At 38.4% G+C, this 13,001-nt stretch overlaps 1 protein-coding gene across 2 annotated transcripts in view; it reads right to left on the bottom strand.

Annotated features, from left to right (window-relative positions):
- Positions 1–13,001, bottom strand: part of SLC22A3 (solute carrier family 22 member 3) — a 91,534-nt gene that overhangs the window by 26,685 nt on the left and 51,848 nt on the right. For both annotated transcript variants that reach the window (XM_053590481.1, XM_053590480.1), the window contains exons 3-5: positions 7,884–8,038; positions 5,972–6,140; positions 5,006–5,123 (exon numbers count right to left, since the gene is read on the bottom strand). In XM_053590481.1, the coding sequence (XP_053446456.1) occupies positions 5,006–5,123; positions 5,972–6,140; positions 7,884–8,038 (442 nt within the window). The remainder of the gene's footprint in view (positions 1–5,005; positions 5,124–5,971; positions 6,141–7,883; positions 8,039–13,001) is intronic.

Below are 13,001 nucleotides of genomic sequence, written 5' to 3'. Positions count from 1 at the left end.
GTAACCTAAAATGTGTTGATCCCTAATCTGGCAACTGAACTAGTAACGCTATGGTCAACTGCATTGGTTAGTTTTAGCTGCAAGAGACCTCTAAATCTCTGTAGCACGTGGAGACAGGCTCACTGTACCTTACAACAGAAACAGCTCCTTCCCGGCCATGTTCCCCATGGCAGGGTAGGTCAGCTGGGGCAGCTCTGCTCCAAGGTGTCGCTCTTATCCTGAGACCCGTCTGAAGGAATGGCCTCAGTGGGGTACATGCTGTTCTTGTGGCAACTGCTGACAGCAGGAGGTTTGCACCTGAACATGTATTTACACAATATCAGGTTGTGCCACCTCTAAAAGCTCCTTCACTGGATCAGTATTCTGCTGTTGGATTTCACGTGCAACACCTGCCCTGCCGGCCAGTGCTCTGGTTATCATGAAGAGGTGCTTTGCACACTATCATGCTTTGTGGGAACATATGGACCCTAAAGATGGAAAAATATATTGCGGCCTCTAATATGACTAGATTCAGCTCTGAGGAAGGTGTTTTAGACAAAAGTGTTAAACCCTTTTCATTTTTAAGGTAACACTTTGCTTTTCTGCTTATGTCGCACAATAAAAGGATTAAAGATGGGTAGGTTCAGTCTGAAACACATTTGTTTCAAAACCCAAAGCACCCTTGGAGAAAGAGGTGATTCCAAGCATGAGTCTGGAACTTATGAGATGCGTCTGTGAGCTGGAAATCGTGACGCACTGGGAAGTGTTCTGAAACTCCTGAAAGGGTGGCGGGACTCAGGAAGCACCACAAACACGCTGGGTCTTACTAGCAATTTGTACGCCAGTAAGAATAGGAACCTAAATAACTACAAAGGACTAAAACAGACACATTCTTTTTTAACCCAGGTGTTCATAATGAGGCCTTGAAAACCACTCTACCCACTCATCACTTTTGGAAAATGTAGGGAATAGATTCATTATTTTGAAAAGAAAGAATTATGCATATGTCCAGCCTTTTCTGTATGAACTACATCTCAAGGCAACCAAGAGTTGATGAGAGAAGTCAGCCTTTATATAAATAGTTCGGAAATTAATGAAGAACTAGGGATAAAATGAGAATATTTTTTGATTTGCTACCTCTGATGAATTAATAAATCCACACCATGATGGTCAGTGGCAACTAATGTCCCCAAAGAAGGAACAGCTGACACTAGACAACTCTTAATGGAAAGTCACTAAGACACTTAAGAAATGTTGGCAAAAATATCAAACCTGAAGCCGATCAAGCTTGAAATCTAACTACCATTTTACAGGGAACACTGAAGTTAGAAGAACAAGTTGAAGGATCCTAAGGACGTAGTCAACAAAATGTAGACTGAGGGAAAATCGACAGGCAAAATCTCCCAGGATTTTTCACCCTCAAAAATGGAAGAAAAAGAAAAAGATTGGGGGACTTACAGGTTAAAGAAACCTAAAAAGGCCAACCACACAATCATAATATACAAATTGCAACGGTTTTAATGCAAAAAAATGAGCCATAAACACGGTAAGACAGTCAGGGAATCACAGATCCTGACTTGACACTGGATAGAAAGGAATACGGTTAACTGCCTTTCCTTAGAATACTGGTATTGTGATTATTTTTATATTTGTATTTTATATACCTCTGCCCTCCCAGTGTGATTAGTCCTCTACTGGATCAGAGATGTGACCACTTGCATTGAATCTTTTTTTTTTTTTGGAGAGTGATACTTATCTTTTTTTTTTTTTAATTTTTTTTTTTTGTTATTGTTGGGGATTCATTGAGGGTACAATAAGCCAGGTTACACTGATTGCAATTGTTAGGTAAAGTCCCTCCTGCAATCATGTCTTGCCCCCATAAAGTGTGACACACACCAAGGCCCCACCCCACTCCCTCCGTCCCTCTTTCTGCTTTTCCTCCCCCCCATAACCTTAATTGTCATTAATTGTCCTCATATCAAAATTGAGTACATAGGATTCATGCTTCTCCATTCTTGTGATGCTTTACTAAGAATAATGTCTTCCACGTCCATCCAGGTTAATACGAAGGATGTAAAGTCTCCATTTTTTTTAATGGCTGTATAGTATTCCATGGTATACATATACCACAGCTTGTTAATCCATTCCTGGGTTGGTGGGCATTTAGGCTGTTTCCACATTTTGGCGATTGTAAATTGAGCTGCAATTAACAGTCTAGTGCAAGTGTCCTTATGATAAAAGGATTTCTTTCCTTCTGGGTAGATGCCCAGTAATGGGATTGCAGGATCAAATGGGAGGTCTAGCTTGAGTGCTTTGAGGTTTCTCCATACTTCCTTCCAGACCTTGTTACATAATTTATATATTCAGTATAAATGACAGCATTTTGTAGCTCCATTCTTGGTATTTGGATTCCTCTAATTCTTTAATGTACCCCTCAGAAGTAAATCTGTCTCTCTGAGATTTGGGCCCAATTGCCACTGATAAGACCTGACTTTCTATCGTAAGATAAAAAAAACTCTTACCTGGCTTATTGTACCCTCAATGAATCCCCAACAATAAACAAAAAAAAAAAAAAAGCTCTTATAGGATGGATGCCAAAAAGGCTCTAGGAAATACAGATCTGTGATAAAAAGTTACTGTGTTTCATGATTTCATTGTAAAGTAATCAAGACCATAAGACAAACTCCTGAAAATACACATAGATTTTAAAATTATAGGAGTATATGTTTGGGAAAGAGTGCTTAAGGATTGCCAAATCCCAGCCTTTGGGAGTTGGGGTATAAAATGTAGTTTTGGAGAATTAGCAGTCCCAGTGTACTATCAGACCTCCTTTCTTCTTTTTTTTTTTCCTCTTATTGTTGGGGATTCATTGAATCTTAACAGATGAATTAGACTTTCTCATTACTCACCTAGCAATGCCCTAAGGACAGCCCTCATGGAGACCCAGAGCTCAGTAGATACTTACATGCTTCTGTTTTAGAGGAAACTACTGCAATATAAAATGCTACCATGGCTGGATATGATCCTTAATCAGTGTGTGGAAGAGAGCAGACTGAGCATAGAGAAAGAATAAGACAGCCCAGGAGCTGATAACTGCTAGATCTGGATGATGAGATTCATTAACTTTGTTTCTCTTATTTTGACTAGGCACAAAAATTTCCATACTATAATGTTTGAAAAGAAAAAGCAACAATAAAGTGAAAACTCATTGGGATAACAAAACAAACAGCAAACAAGCTCAAAATTCAGCTTTGGTCACAGAACTCCAGCAGTGGCGGTGAGGGGGCTCCAGTAAGTTCCCAGGGACACAGGAGTCTGGCTTCAGGCCTGGCTCTTCACTGGAGACCTGTCTGACCTCTGTGAACTAGAGTTCAAATGACTCAGAAGGTGCTGGATCCCACAGTTCCTGGTCTTGTACAGCACAGCCACTAGAACACGGAACCACCTTGCCGCCGACACCATCTCTACCAGTGCTGTGAATTAGAGGCTGAGTCAGTGGGTCCACGGCAGCAGCGCTGAACTGGACACTCTCAGGCCGTGGAACTGTAGCTGCTTCTGGAAATCAGACCCGTCTCTCAGCGACACTCACCATAACACACAACTTGTCCAGTTAACGTGGCATTCCATTTCATAACTCATCAGTGCAGAGCTGTTTTTTTTCTCCATTCTTATGAATCTTGACTTAGATCTTGTATATGCTTACCTCAGGGGCTACATGTGCCGTATCTTCAGGATCCTACTAAGTGATTAGCAAAAACTGCACATTTGACTACTAAAATTAAGGAGGAATGATTGTACCCTTGATCCAGCCGTGAGGACTGACAGCCAACAGGCTGGGAAAGCAGGGGCATGTTTCCCCCTGAAAAGAATTCATAGCTCCAGGGTACCCACTCAGAGGATGACAAGGACCAATTAATCATGGCCCTTAAAAAGATCCCGCTTTATCTTCACTACATATTTTATGATCCGTAAGCCTCAAAGTACATCACTAACCTATTTGAACTAGTGACAACTGGTAAGCAAACCTTGGAAAACACAGAGGCTGCTGGATGCCACTTAATATGAGAAGGGAAAAAGGCAGAAATATAACTATTTTTGACCCAGTTCTGGGGTCTGGGGAGTGGCCAATGCAACCAACAATACCCAATTCTTATCAGAATGTTCTTATAAGAAAATTTCTATGGAAACCAACTGAATGCTATGAAGATGACAAGGTTAGCAGCAGAATATTCTTCAAGATTTAAATCAAGACTCATATCTTCCAAAAATTCTTCTCTAATACTTCTTGTATGCTCATCCTTCTGTCCCTGTGCGTTGACTCAGTCTCTGAAGCTAATGCATGATCATATTTTATATTTTTTAACATGTGGTCGTATTTTTCCTCTGACGCGATTCTCTAATTATTTGGGGGTTGCTTCAAATGCATGTGCTATATCCCCAAATGCACGTCAAACTTCTAGAGGCCAAAGAATAAGCTTCTAAACCCCCACCTCCATTTCTCAGTTCAATGATACGGGGACACATGCACAAAGCCTTTGTTGCAAGAAGGAGGAAGGGAAGAGGAAAAGAAGGCCGACAGACCAGCACATGTAAGTGTAAAGGACAACATATCGCATGACTGCTGAAGCTCTAGTTTGCATAAAAAGTATCTCCAAGATTATACATAAAAATAAATCTTTAGACTAAATTCAATGTCAAGAAAAATATTATAGTTTGTACAATCAAGATGACTCATTAAATAGGGGACCCACTATAATGAAAGTAGGTAACTTGGTGCAACTACTATACTATGAACCGAAATGATCAATTAATCTTATGATGTTATCACAAGTTCATAATGATTTCTTCTTCAACATGTCTTATGACCTCTTTCCCAAGATGGTTTTTGTTAAGTCAAACTGAAAATTATTTAGTCAACATTTGGTAATATACACGTAATTTCAAGAAGCAAAATTAAGTACACAGTGACAAAGAAATTAATTCACCTACTTTAACAATCTTTGGGACGAGTAATAGATAAAATTACCTCTGAGTAATTTGGTGAGAGGTATTTCCCATTGCACTTAGCAATGCTTCTCAGAATTTTTAACGCTTTATCTCCTTTCTTCCGCGTAATCAGCCAACGGGGAGATTCAGGAACCACCCTAGCAAAGAAGGAGCGCTTGAGTTATAGCTAGGGATTTCAAAACCTAAACGTTTATGATTTGAGTTTTTCCTATCAAAATGGATCTTGCAATTAGATACAAGTTTGGGAGACTACAAGGGTTGATAATAGGCCCCAGGAAATGTAGACTTTCCTTGCAAGGTCCTAATAGACAGGAAAAATGCTACCTTGAGAACTGGATTGTTGCTCATCAAAATAATTAATATGATATTGTTCTTGCAAAAACAGGATATTCTACAATATGATATCTTTGATTACATATGAGAAAAGAACTGGGATTTAGTGAGTATTAGGGAAAGTTTAGGATAGAACTTGATTTATGTAAATTGACTTGCCCATAAAATTAAATGAGAAGAATCATTAAAATATGTTCATTCTCAAAAAAGTCAAATGCATCTATACCTCCAGTTTTTTGATAACTTTGGTTTTTTGATCTTAACATTTTCTTATTCCTCAGAGAATTCCTGAGTAGTATTAATTTGCTTAATAGAATATAAACTAGTTAATTTCATTATATTTAATTTGTATGTTATAATACTGGCAAATATGGTTTGTTGCCTTATTTTCATGAAGATATTGCAAAATAATAAAACATAATTTAATACTCTACTTAGAATTTTGCATTTTGGTATTTTATTAATTTATTCTGATAACTTTTAATCAAATAATAAATAATCTAAGTCCTCAAATTCTCTAAAAATTCTCAAAGCACATAGTCGTTTCGGAGATGCTAGAAGATTTCCTTTACCGATTTCATTTTTGTGTTGGCTTGGAGTCTACATTTCTGTGGAATAAGTATAAATATGATAATAACCAAAACCACATTACCAGTAATAAAGGAGGAAGAGAAAGTTGGGCAGCGTTATGGCTAGCTGGATCCCTTGCCAATTGGGGATAAAGTAGGCAATTCCAGGGAGAATTATGATTCCAAGGGTGAAGAACATTTGAATCACTATTCCCACAATCCTCCTTTGTTTTGAACCTACTATTTCTGTCACTGAAGGAAAACAAACACAAGAGGTTAGGGAAGCTCACGATAGGCTCCAAAATAAACACACAAAAACACGGACATTACACCTATCATAACTGTCAGCATTGCTACAACACTGGAACTCAAAGATACACTTGCTGAGATGAGGGAGGTGGGTCTTCCTAATGCCTCATGCTTTGCTCTTACCCTCTTCTCGGACAACTACCCCAAGCATTTCCCACCTCCCTCCTACACACCCAGACCCAGCCCTCTTCTGCACTCCCCGGAGGAACACAAACCATGTCTGTGTTGGTTTTAGGACAGATTCAATGATGGTTATTTTGAAGGGTAATTGTAATTATCAAAACCTAAGTATAGTAAACTGCTTAAATTTTATCATTGTATCTCTAAAGATTTGTACATTTCAGTCTTTTTAGGAGATTCATTATGAAAATTAGACTCTACAAATACTTTTCATTATCACAAAACAGCTTCTATTAAATGGTAATTCTCTCCAGAGTATTAGATGTTTTTTTTTTTTGTTTGTGTTACAGTTCTTTAAAAAATTTATTGCTGGGGGCAGCACCTGTGGCTCAGTCGGTAAGGCGCCGGCCCCATATACCGAGGGTGGCGGGTTCAAACCTGACCCCGGCCGAACTGCAACCAAAAAATAGCTGGGCATTGTGGTGGGCGCCTGTAGTCCCAGCTACTCGGGAGGCTGAGGCAAGAGAATCGCTTAAGCCCAGGAGTTGGAGGTTGCTGTGAGCTGTGTGAGGCCACAGCACTCTACCAAGGGCCATAAAGTGAGACTCTGTCTCTACAAAAAAAAAAAAAGAAATACACAGACCCGGGGGGGTAAAAAATTTATTGCTGGGACTCTTTCCTCTCTTGCCCTTCCCACTAACTGCTTTCTCCTTTTCTGGTCATCCTGGGATTGCTGTCCTCAGATCAGAACTTTGAAAATTCACCTGGATTTGGGTCTTCTTTAAAATGCTTCACATTGCAAAGTTACCCCTTCTGCCGCCACCAGTGACAGCCAGTCCCTCCTAACACGCGTCTATACTTCTGCAACCCACAGAATGATCTTCAAAAGGTCTGCACAGGGCAGTGCTTGGAGACGGCATAGTAATAAGGGAAGGGAGTGGAACAAAGATCTGGGGCAATGATCTAAGGGGAGAATTTGCATTTCCCTGGTCATGAATCCCCCTTGACTCTTCAAGAAGGAGGCTGGTCCTAGACTAGAGACAGAGCCAAAGGAAGCAGCCAGGACCTTCCCAAGCAATTTCAGAAAAAGGTAAAGGGAAGGTTTTCTTTCTCTCCTACCTAAAAGGTCAAACTCTGTAGTTACAGCAAAAGGTCTAAAATGAACTCATATAGTAAAAAGTTCTCCACTTGCGCAGAAAGAGGCAAATTAGATAATATTTGAAAACACAGGAAAGTATTCTCAAACTGTATCACAGGGCATAATCCACAGAAAACGCTTTTAATATGTTGTTTCAGGGAGCTATTATAAATTTATAAAAATAAATTTCTAATAAAGCAAAGTTGGAAGCCATATGATGTTCCATATTTGTTTCCCAAAGTAAGGTAGCATTTTAGTTTCTAAAGCAGTCAGAAGCCTGGCTCTCAGCCCTCCCACCTGCAGAAGTCAGGGCTGCCCCTGCACCAAGACGTCCTTTGTTAAAGGAGCACTGGGAAGGCTGCTGGTCAGCACTTCCAGCCATCCGGCCCTGCCTTCCCAATAGAGGAGAAGGTGTAACAACGTCTTACCAATCACGTAGCAAGTCATCCATGTCCCCTTTCCAAACACACCTTGCAGGAAGCGGAAGATCACAAACACAGGGAAATTCGGTGCAAAGGCCACCACAATGCCAGTGACGCCAACGCCAAGACAGGATATTAAGTAAACGACGATTCTGCCATACCTTATAGAGAACGGGAGAGGAAAAGAGCTCACTTTAAACATTTTCTTAAACACAATGGGAGAAAAACAACTTTCACTTTAAGGGTTGCTAAAAAAGCTTTAAGTACCGTAAATGTATTCTCCGTATCTTCATATTACAACGTAAAAGATAGTTGAAAACTCTATGTCGTTTTATGGCAAAAACAAGGCAAATAAAACATGTACCTCTAAAATGACATTACAAAATTTAAAGCATGGGACGTGTTCCTTGTGGTTGCAGTTTCCCAAAAATGACCCTCTTTACAACAATTATTATTTCACATATTCTCTGTGGTGGCCCAGGTATGACACTTGCTAGCATTCTGTGGGCTGAGTCACAGGAGGAGGGGTAGAAGGAAGTAGCAATGGTGTGTGACAGCCAGGAGGCCTGGCTTTGGAGCTCTGCTCAGCCATCAGTCACAGGACGATGGCCCGATCCCCAAGCTCTCCAAAACTCAGATTTTGTTCACTTATTTTTTGTTTTTGTTTTTTCTCACATTTTCTAGACTTTTCCCCCTCACCTTTTCTAGGTTTTGGATATTCTAATAACTACATAGTGGTATCTCGTTATTGTTTTCATTGGCATTTCTCTGATGACGTGATGTGGAGCATTTTTTCATGCAGAAAGGATCAAAAAAGTTGTTAGTGTGAAAGATCTTTGTAAACTACAAAGTTCACAGCCAGTGTGAATTGCTTTTAATTTTCGTATTTTGTTTTCATCATTAACATAATAATTATTAAATAGCTAAGGAAAAAAAGGAACAGGGTATTGTGCACAAAACTCTAAGAGTCTGGTGTTAATTGGTTCGGTAGAGTTGTGTTGAAATACTGGCTGGTGAAATTTCAATGTCAATGACCATTAAGAGATTTGATCCTCTGAGATTTTTCATGAAAAGTGTGCACGATATTTACACATATAGCATTTTGCTTGAGTCAGCAAAGCAGAGGAAGAAGTAGCTTAGTTTAGTTAGATTCTTTTTCTAAAGTGACTCTATTTTATAGATCAGTTTAGGTGCTCAGCAAAATTGAGCAGAAAGGACAAAGAGTTCCCATATGACTCTGCCCCCCACACGCTCAGCCCCCTGCCACTATCAGCATACTCCACCAGAGTGGTGCAGCTGCCGAACCCACACTGACACTTCATAATCACCCAAAGTCCATAATGTATGTTAGGGTCACTCTTGATGATGTACATTCTGTGAGTTTGGTCACATGTACAATGGCGTGTATCCACTATTTATCATGCAGAAGGGCTGCACTGCCCCCCAAATCCTCTGTGCTCCACTTGTTCATTCCTCCCTCCCCGCCCAACCCCTGGCCACCACTGACCTTTTACTATCTCCATAGTTTTTTCCAGATTTACATAGCTGGCATCACATCGTATGTAGGCTTTTCAGATTGGTTTCTTTCATTCAGCAATATGTATTTTAAGTTTCCTCCACGTCGTCTCATGACCTGACAGCTCCTTTCTTCTTCGTGTGGAATAATATTCCATTTCTAAATATATCACAGTTTGTTTATCTGCTCACCTACTGAAGATAGCTCGGTTGCTTCGAGGTTTTGGCAATTACGTAAAAAGTTGCCATATACATAGGATGCAAAAAAAAATGTATACGCATTTTAAGGAAAAACCTATATCGAAATTATAATATTCAGTATATACCAATAACAAAAGATGAATACAAGTCATGTTGAGCACCTCTTGTAATTGCAGAAATCAAACATGACTTGAGTATTACAAATTTAATAGTTTTTTTTCTTTCTTAGACTGTATATACATTTTTTGGCACCCTCTGCATCTGTGCAGGTTTTTGTGTGAAAATAAGTTTTCAACTCTCTTGGGTAAATAACAAAGAGTATAATTTCTGGATCACATGGGAAGAGTATGCTTAGTTTTGCAGGCGACTGCCAAACGACCTTCCAAAGTCACTGTACCATTTTGCATTCTCACCAGCAATGAAGGAGCACATCTAGTGGTCCACGTCATGGTCAGCATTTGGTCTTGGCAGTGTTCTAGGTTGGGGCCATTCTAATAACTACATAGTGGGATCTTGTTTTAATCGGCATTTCTCTGATAACATATGATGTGGAGCATCTTTTCATATGCTTATTAATCATCTGCGTATTTTCTCTGAAGAGCAGTCTGTTAAGATCTTTGTCCCAATTTTTAGTTGGGTTATTTGCTTGCTTATTGTTGCCCTTTAAAAGTTCTTTGTATATTTTGAATAATAGTCCTTGAGTATTGAGTATCATTTATGCCCTTTACAAATATTTTCTCCCAGTCTGTGACTTGTCTTTTTATCCTCTTGATGATGTCTCTTGCAGAGCAGGAAATTTAAAGGTTAGGAAGTCCAGCTTATCCATTCTTTCTTTTATGGATCATGCTTTTGGTCTTGTATCCAGAGAGTCATACCAAACCCAAGGTCATCTAGATTTTTTTCCTATCCTATCTTCTAGGACTTTTATAGTTTTATGTTTTAGCTCTGTCATCCACTTTGAGTTAAATTTTTTCAAGGGTGTAAGGTCTGTATTTAGATTAATTTTTTTGCATGTGGACATCAAGTTGTTCCAGTACCATTTTGTTACCAAAAGTACCACCCTTTCTCCATTGAATTGCCTTTGCTGCTTTATCAAAGATCAGCTGACTCTCTCTGAGTGTACCTCTTTCTGTTCCTCTACTTGTGTGTGTCTGTTCTTTGACTCACACCACACTGCCTTGGTTATCATAGTTCCACAGTGAGTCCTGAAGTCAGGTACTCCTCTGACATCATTTCCTCCTTCAATATCATGTTGGCTAATCTGCATGTTTTGTCTTCCCATAGAAACTTTAAAATCAGTTTGTCAATATCCACAAAATAACCTGCTGGAATCTTGATTGGGATACACTCAATATATATATATCAAATTGGAAGGAACTAACATCTTGACAATACTGAGTCTTCTTATCCATAGCTCTCCATTTATTTAATTCTACTTTTGCCTTTTTTCATCAGAATTTTGCTCATACAGATATTAGACATATTTTGTTAGAATTATACCTAAGTATTTCATTTTAAGGGGTGCTAATGTAAATAGCATTGTGTGTTTAAATTTAAATTCTAGTCATTCACTGCTGGTATAAAAGAAAAGTGATTGTTATATGTTAACTTTGCATCCTGCAACTTTACTACAATCACTTAATAGTTTCAGTGTTTTTTTTTTTGTGGTTTTTGGCCAGGGCTAGGTTTGAACCTGCCACCTCTGGCACATGGGACTGGCGCCCTATTCCTTGAGCCACAGGCGCCACCCCTTACTTAATAGTTTCAAGAGCTTTTTTTGTCAAATCTTCTGGATTATTTTTTTTTTTTGTGGTTTTTTTTTTGTTTTTTTTTTTTGGCCGGGGCTGGGTTTGAACCCGCCACCTACGGCATATGGGACCGGCGCCCTACTCCTTGAGCCACAGGCGCCGCCCTGGATTATTTTTTTTTAAATAATCATATCATCTGTGATCAAAGACAGTTTTATTCCTCCCTTCCTAATCAGTATACTTTCTTTTTCCTTTTCTTGCCTTGTTGTATTAGCTAGGGCTTCCAGTGTACGCTGAAAAGAAACGGGAAGAGGGGAAATCTTTGCCTTGCTCCTGATCTTAGTGGGAAAGCTTCTAGTTTCTCATCTTTGAGTATTATGCTAGCTGTAGGTTTTTTGTGTACATCCCTTGCCAAGTTGAGAAAGTTTCCCTGTATTTATAGTTTACTGAGAGTTTTTACCATGTACATGTGTTGGATTTTGTCAAGTGCTTTTTCTGTATCTATTGATATGATTATGTCCTTTTTATTTTTTAGTTCATTGACATTATCAAATATGTTAATTTATTTCTGAAGGTTGAACCAACCTACCATACGTGTGATAATTCCTACTTGTTGTGGTGTCTAATTCTTTTCATATATTGTTGCATTCTTTTTGCTGAAATTTTGTTAAGAATCTTTGTGTCTATGTTCATGGGAGATACTAGTTTGTAGTTTTCTTTCCTTGTAATATTTTTGTCTGATTTTGGAATTAACATAACACTAGCTTCAAAAAACAAGTTAGGATGTATTCCTTCTGCTTCTATCTGCTGAAAGAGATTATAGAGAATTGGTATAATTTTTTTCCTTAAATCCTTGGTAGAACTCACCAGTAAAACCATCTGGGAATAGTGCTTTCTATTTTGGAAGGTTAATTTACTCGTCCAATTTATTTAATAAATACAGTCCTATTTAGATTATTTCTTCTTGCGTGAGTTTTAGTAAATTGTGTCTTTCAAGGAATTGTTCCATTTCATCTAGGTTATCAAATTTGAGAGCACAGAGTTATTTATAATATTCCTTTATTACCCTTTTACTGTTTATAGCATCTGAAGTGATGTCACCTCTTTTATTTCTAATATCAATAATTTGTGTCTTTGCTTTCTCTGTTTTCTCATAGTCAGCTTGGATAGAGGCGTATTGATTTTATTTATCTTTTCAAGGACTCAGCTTCTGGTTTTATTGATTTCTTATTTTTAATTGCATTGATTTCTGCTCTAATTTTTATTTATTTTTTCTTTTCTTCTTCTAACTGTGGATTTAGTTTGCTATTCTTTTCCAGTTTCCTAATGTGAAAGTCTGGATTACCGATTTCACATATTTTTTCTTTTCTAATAAATGCATGAAATGCTGTAAGTTTCCCTTTAAGCATAGCTTTCTTTGCATTCCAAAAATTTCGATAATTTGTGTTTTCATTTTCATTTAGTACAAAATATTTTTTTGAAAATATTTTGAGATTTCTCTTGCGATTTATTCTTTGATCCATGTGTTATTAGAGGTGGGGTGTTTAATCACATCTCTAATTTTCCAGCTAGCCTTCTTTTATTGATTTCTAGTTTAATTTCACCATGGTCTGAACGCAGACACTGTATGATTTCTATTTCTTTAAATTCATTAAGGTGT

Source organism: Nycticebus coucang, chromosome 5 (genome assembly GCF_027406575.1).
Source record: "Nycticebus coucang isolate mNycCou1 chromosome 5, mNycCou1.pri, whole genome shotgun sequence".
Classification (NCBI taxonomy): domain Eukaryota; kingdom Metazoa; phylum Chordata; class Mammalia; order Primates; family Lorisidae; genus Nycticebus; species Nycticebus coucang.
The sequence above is the reverse complement of the archived record's forward strand: the minus strand, read 5'-3'. Positions and strand labels throughout refer to the sequence as shown.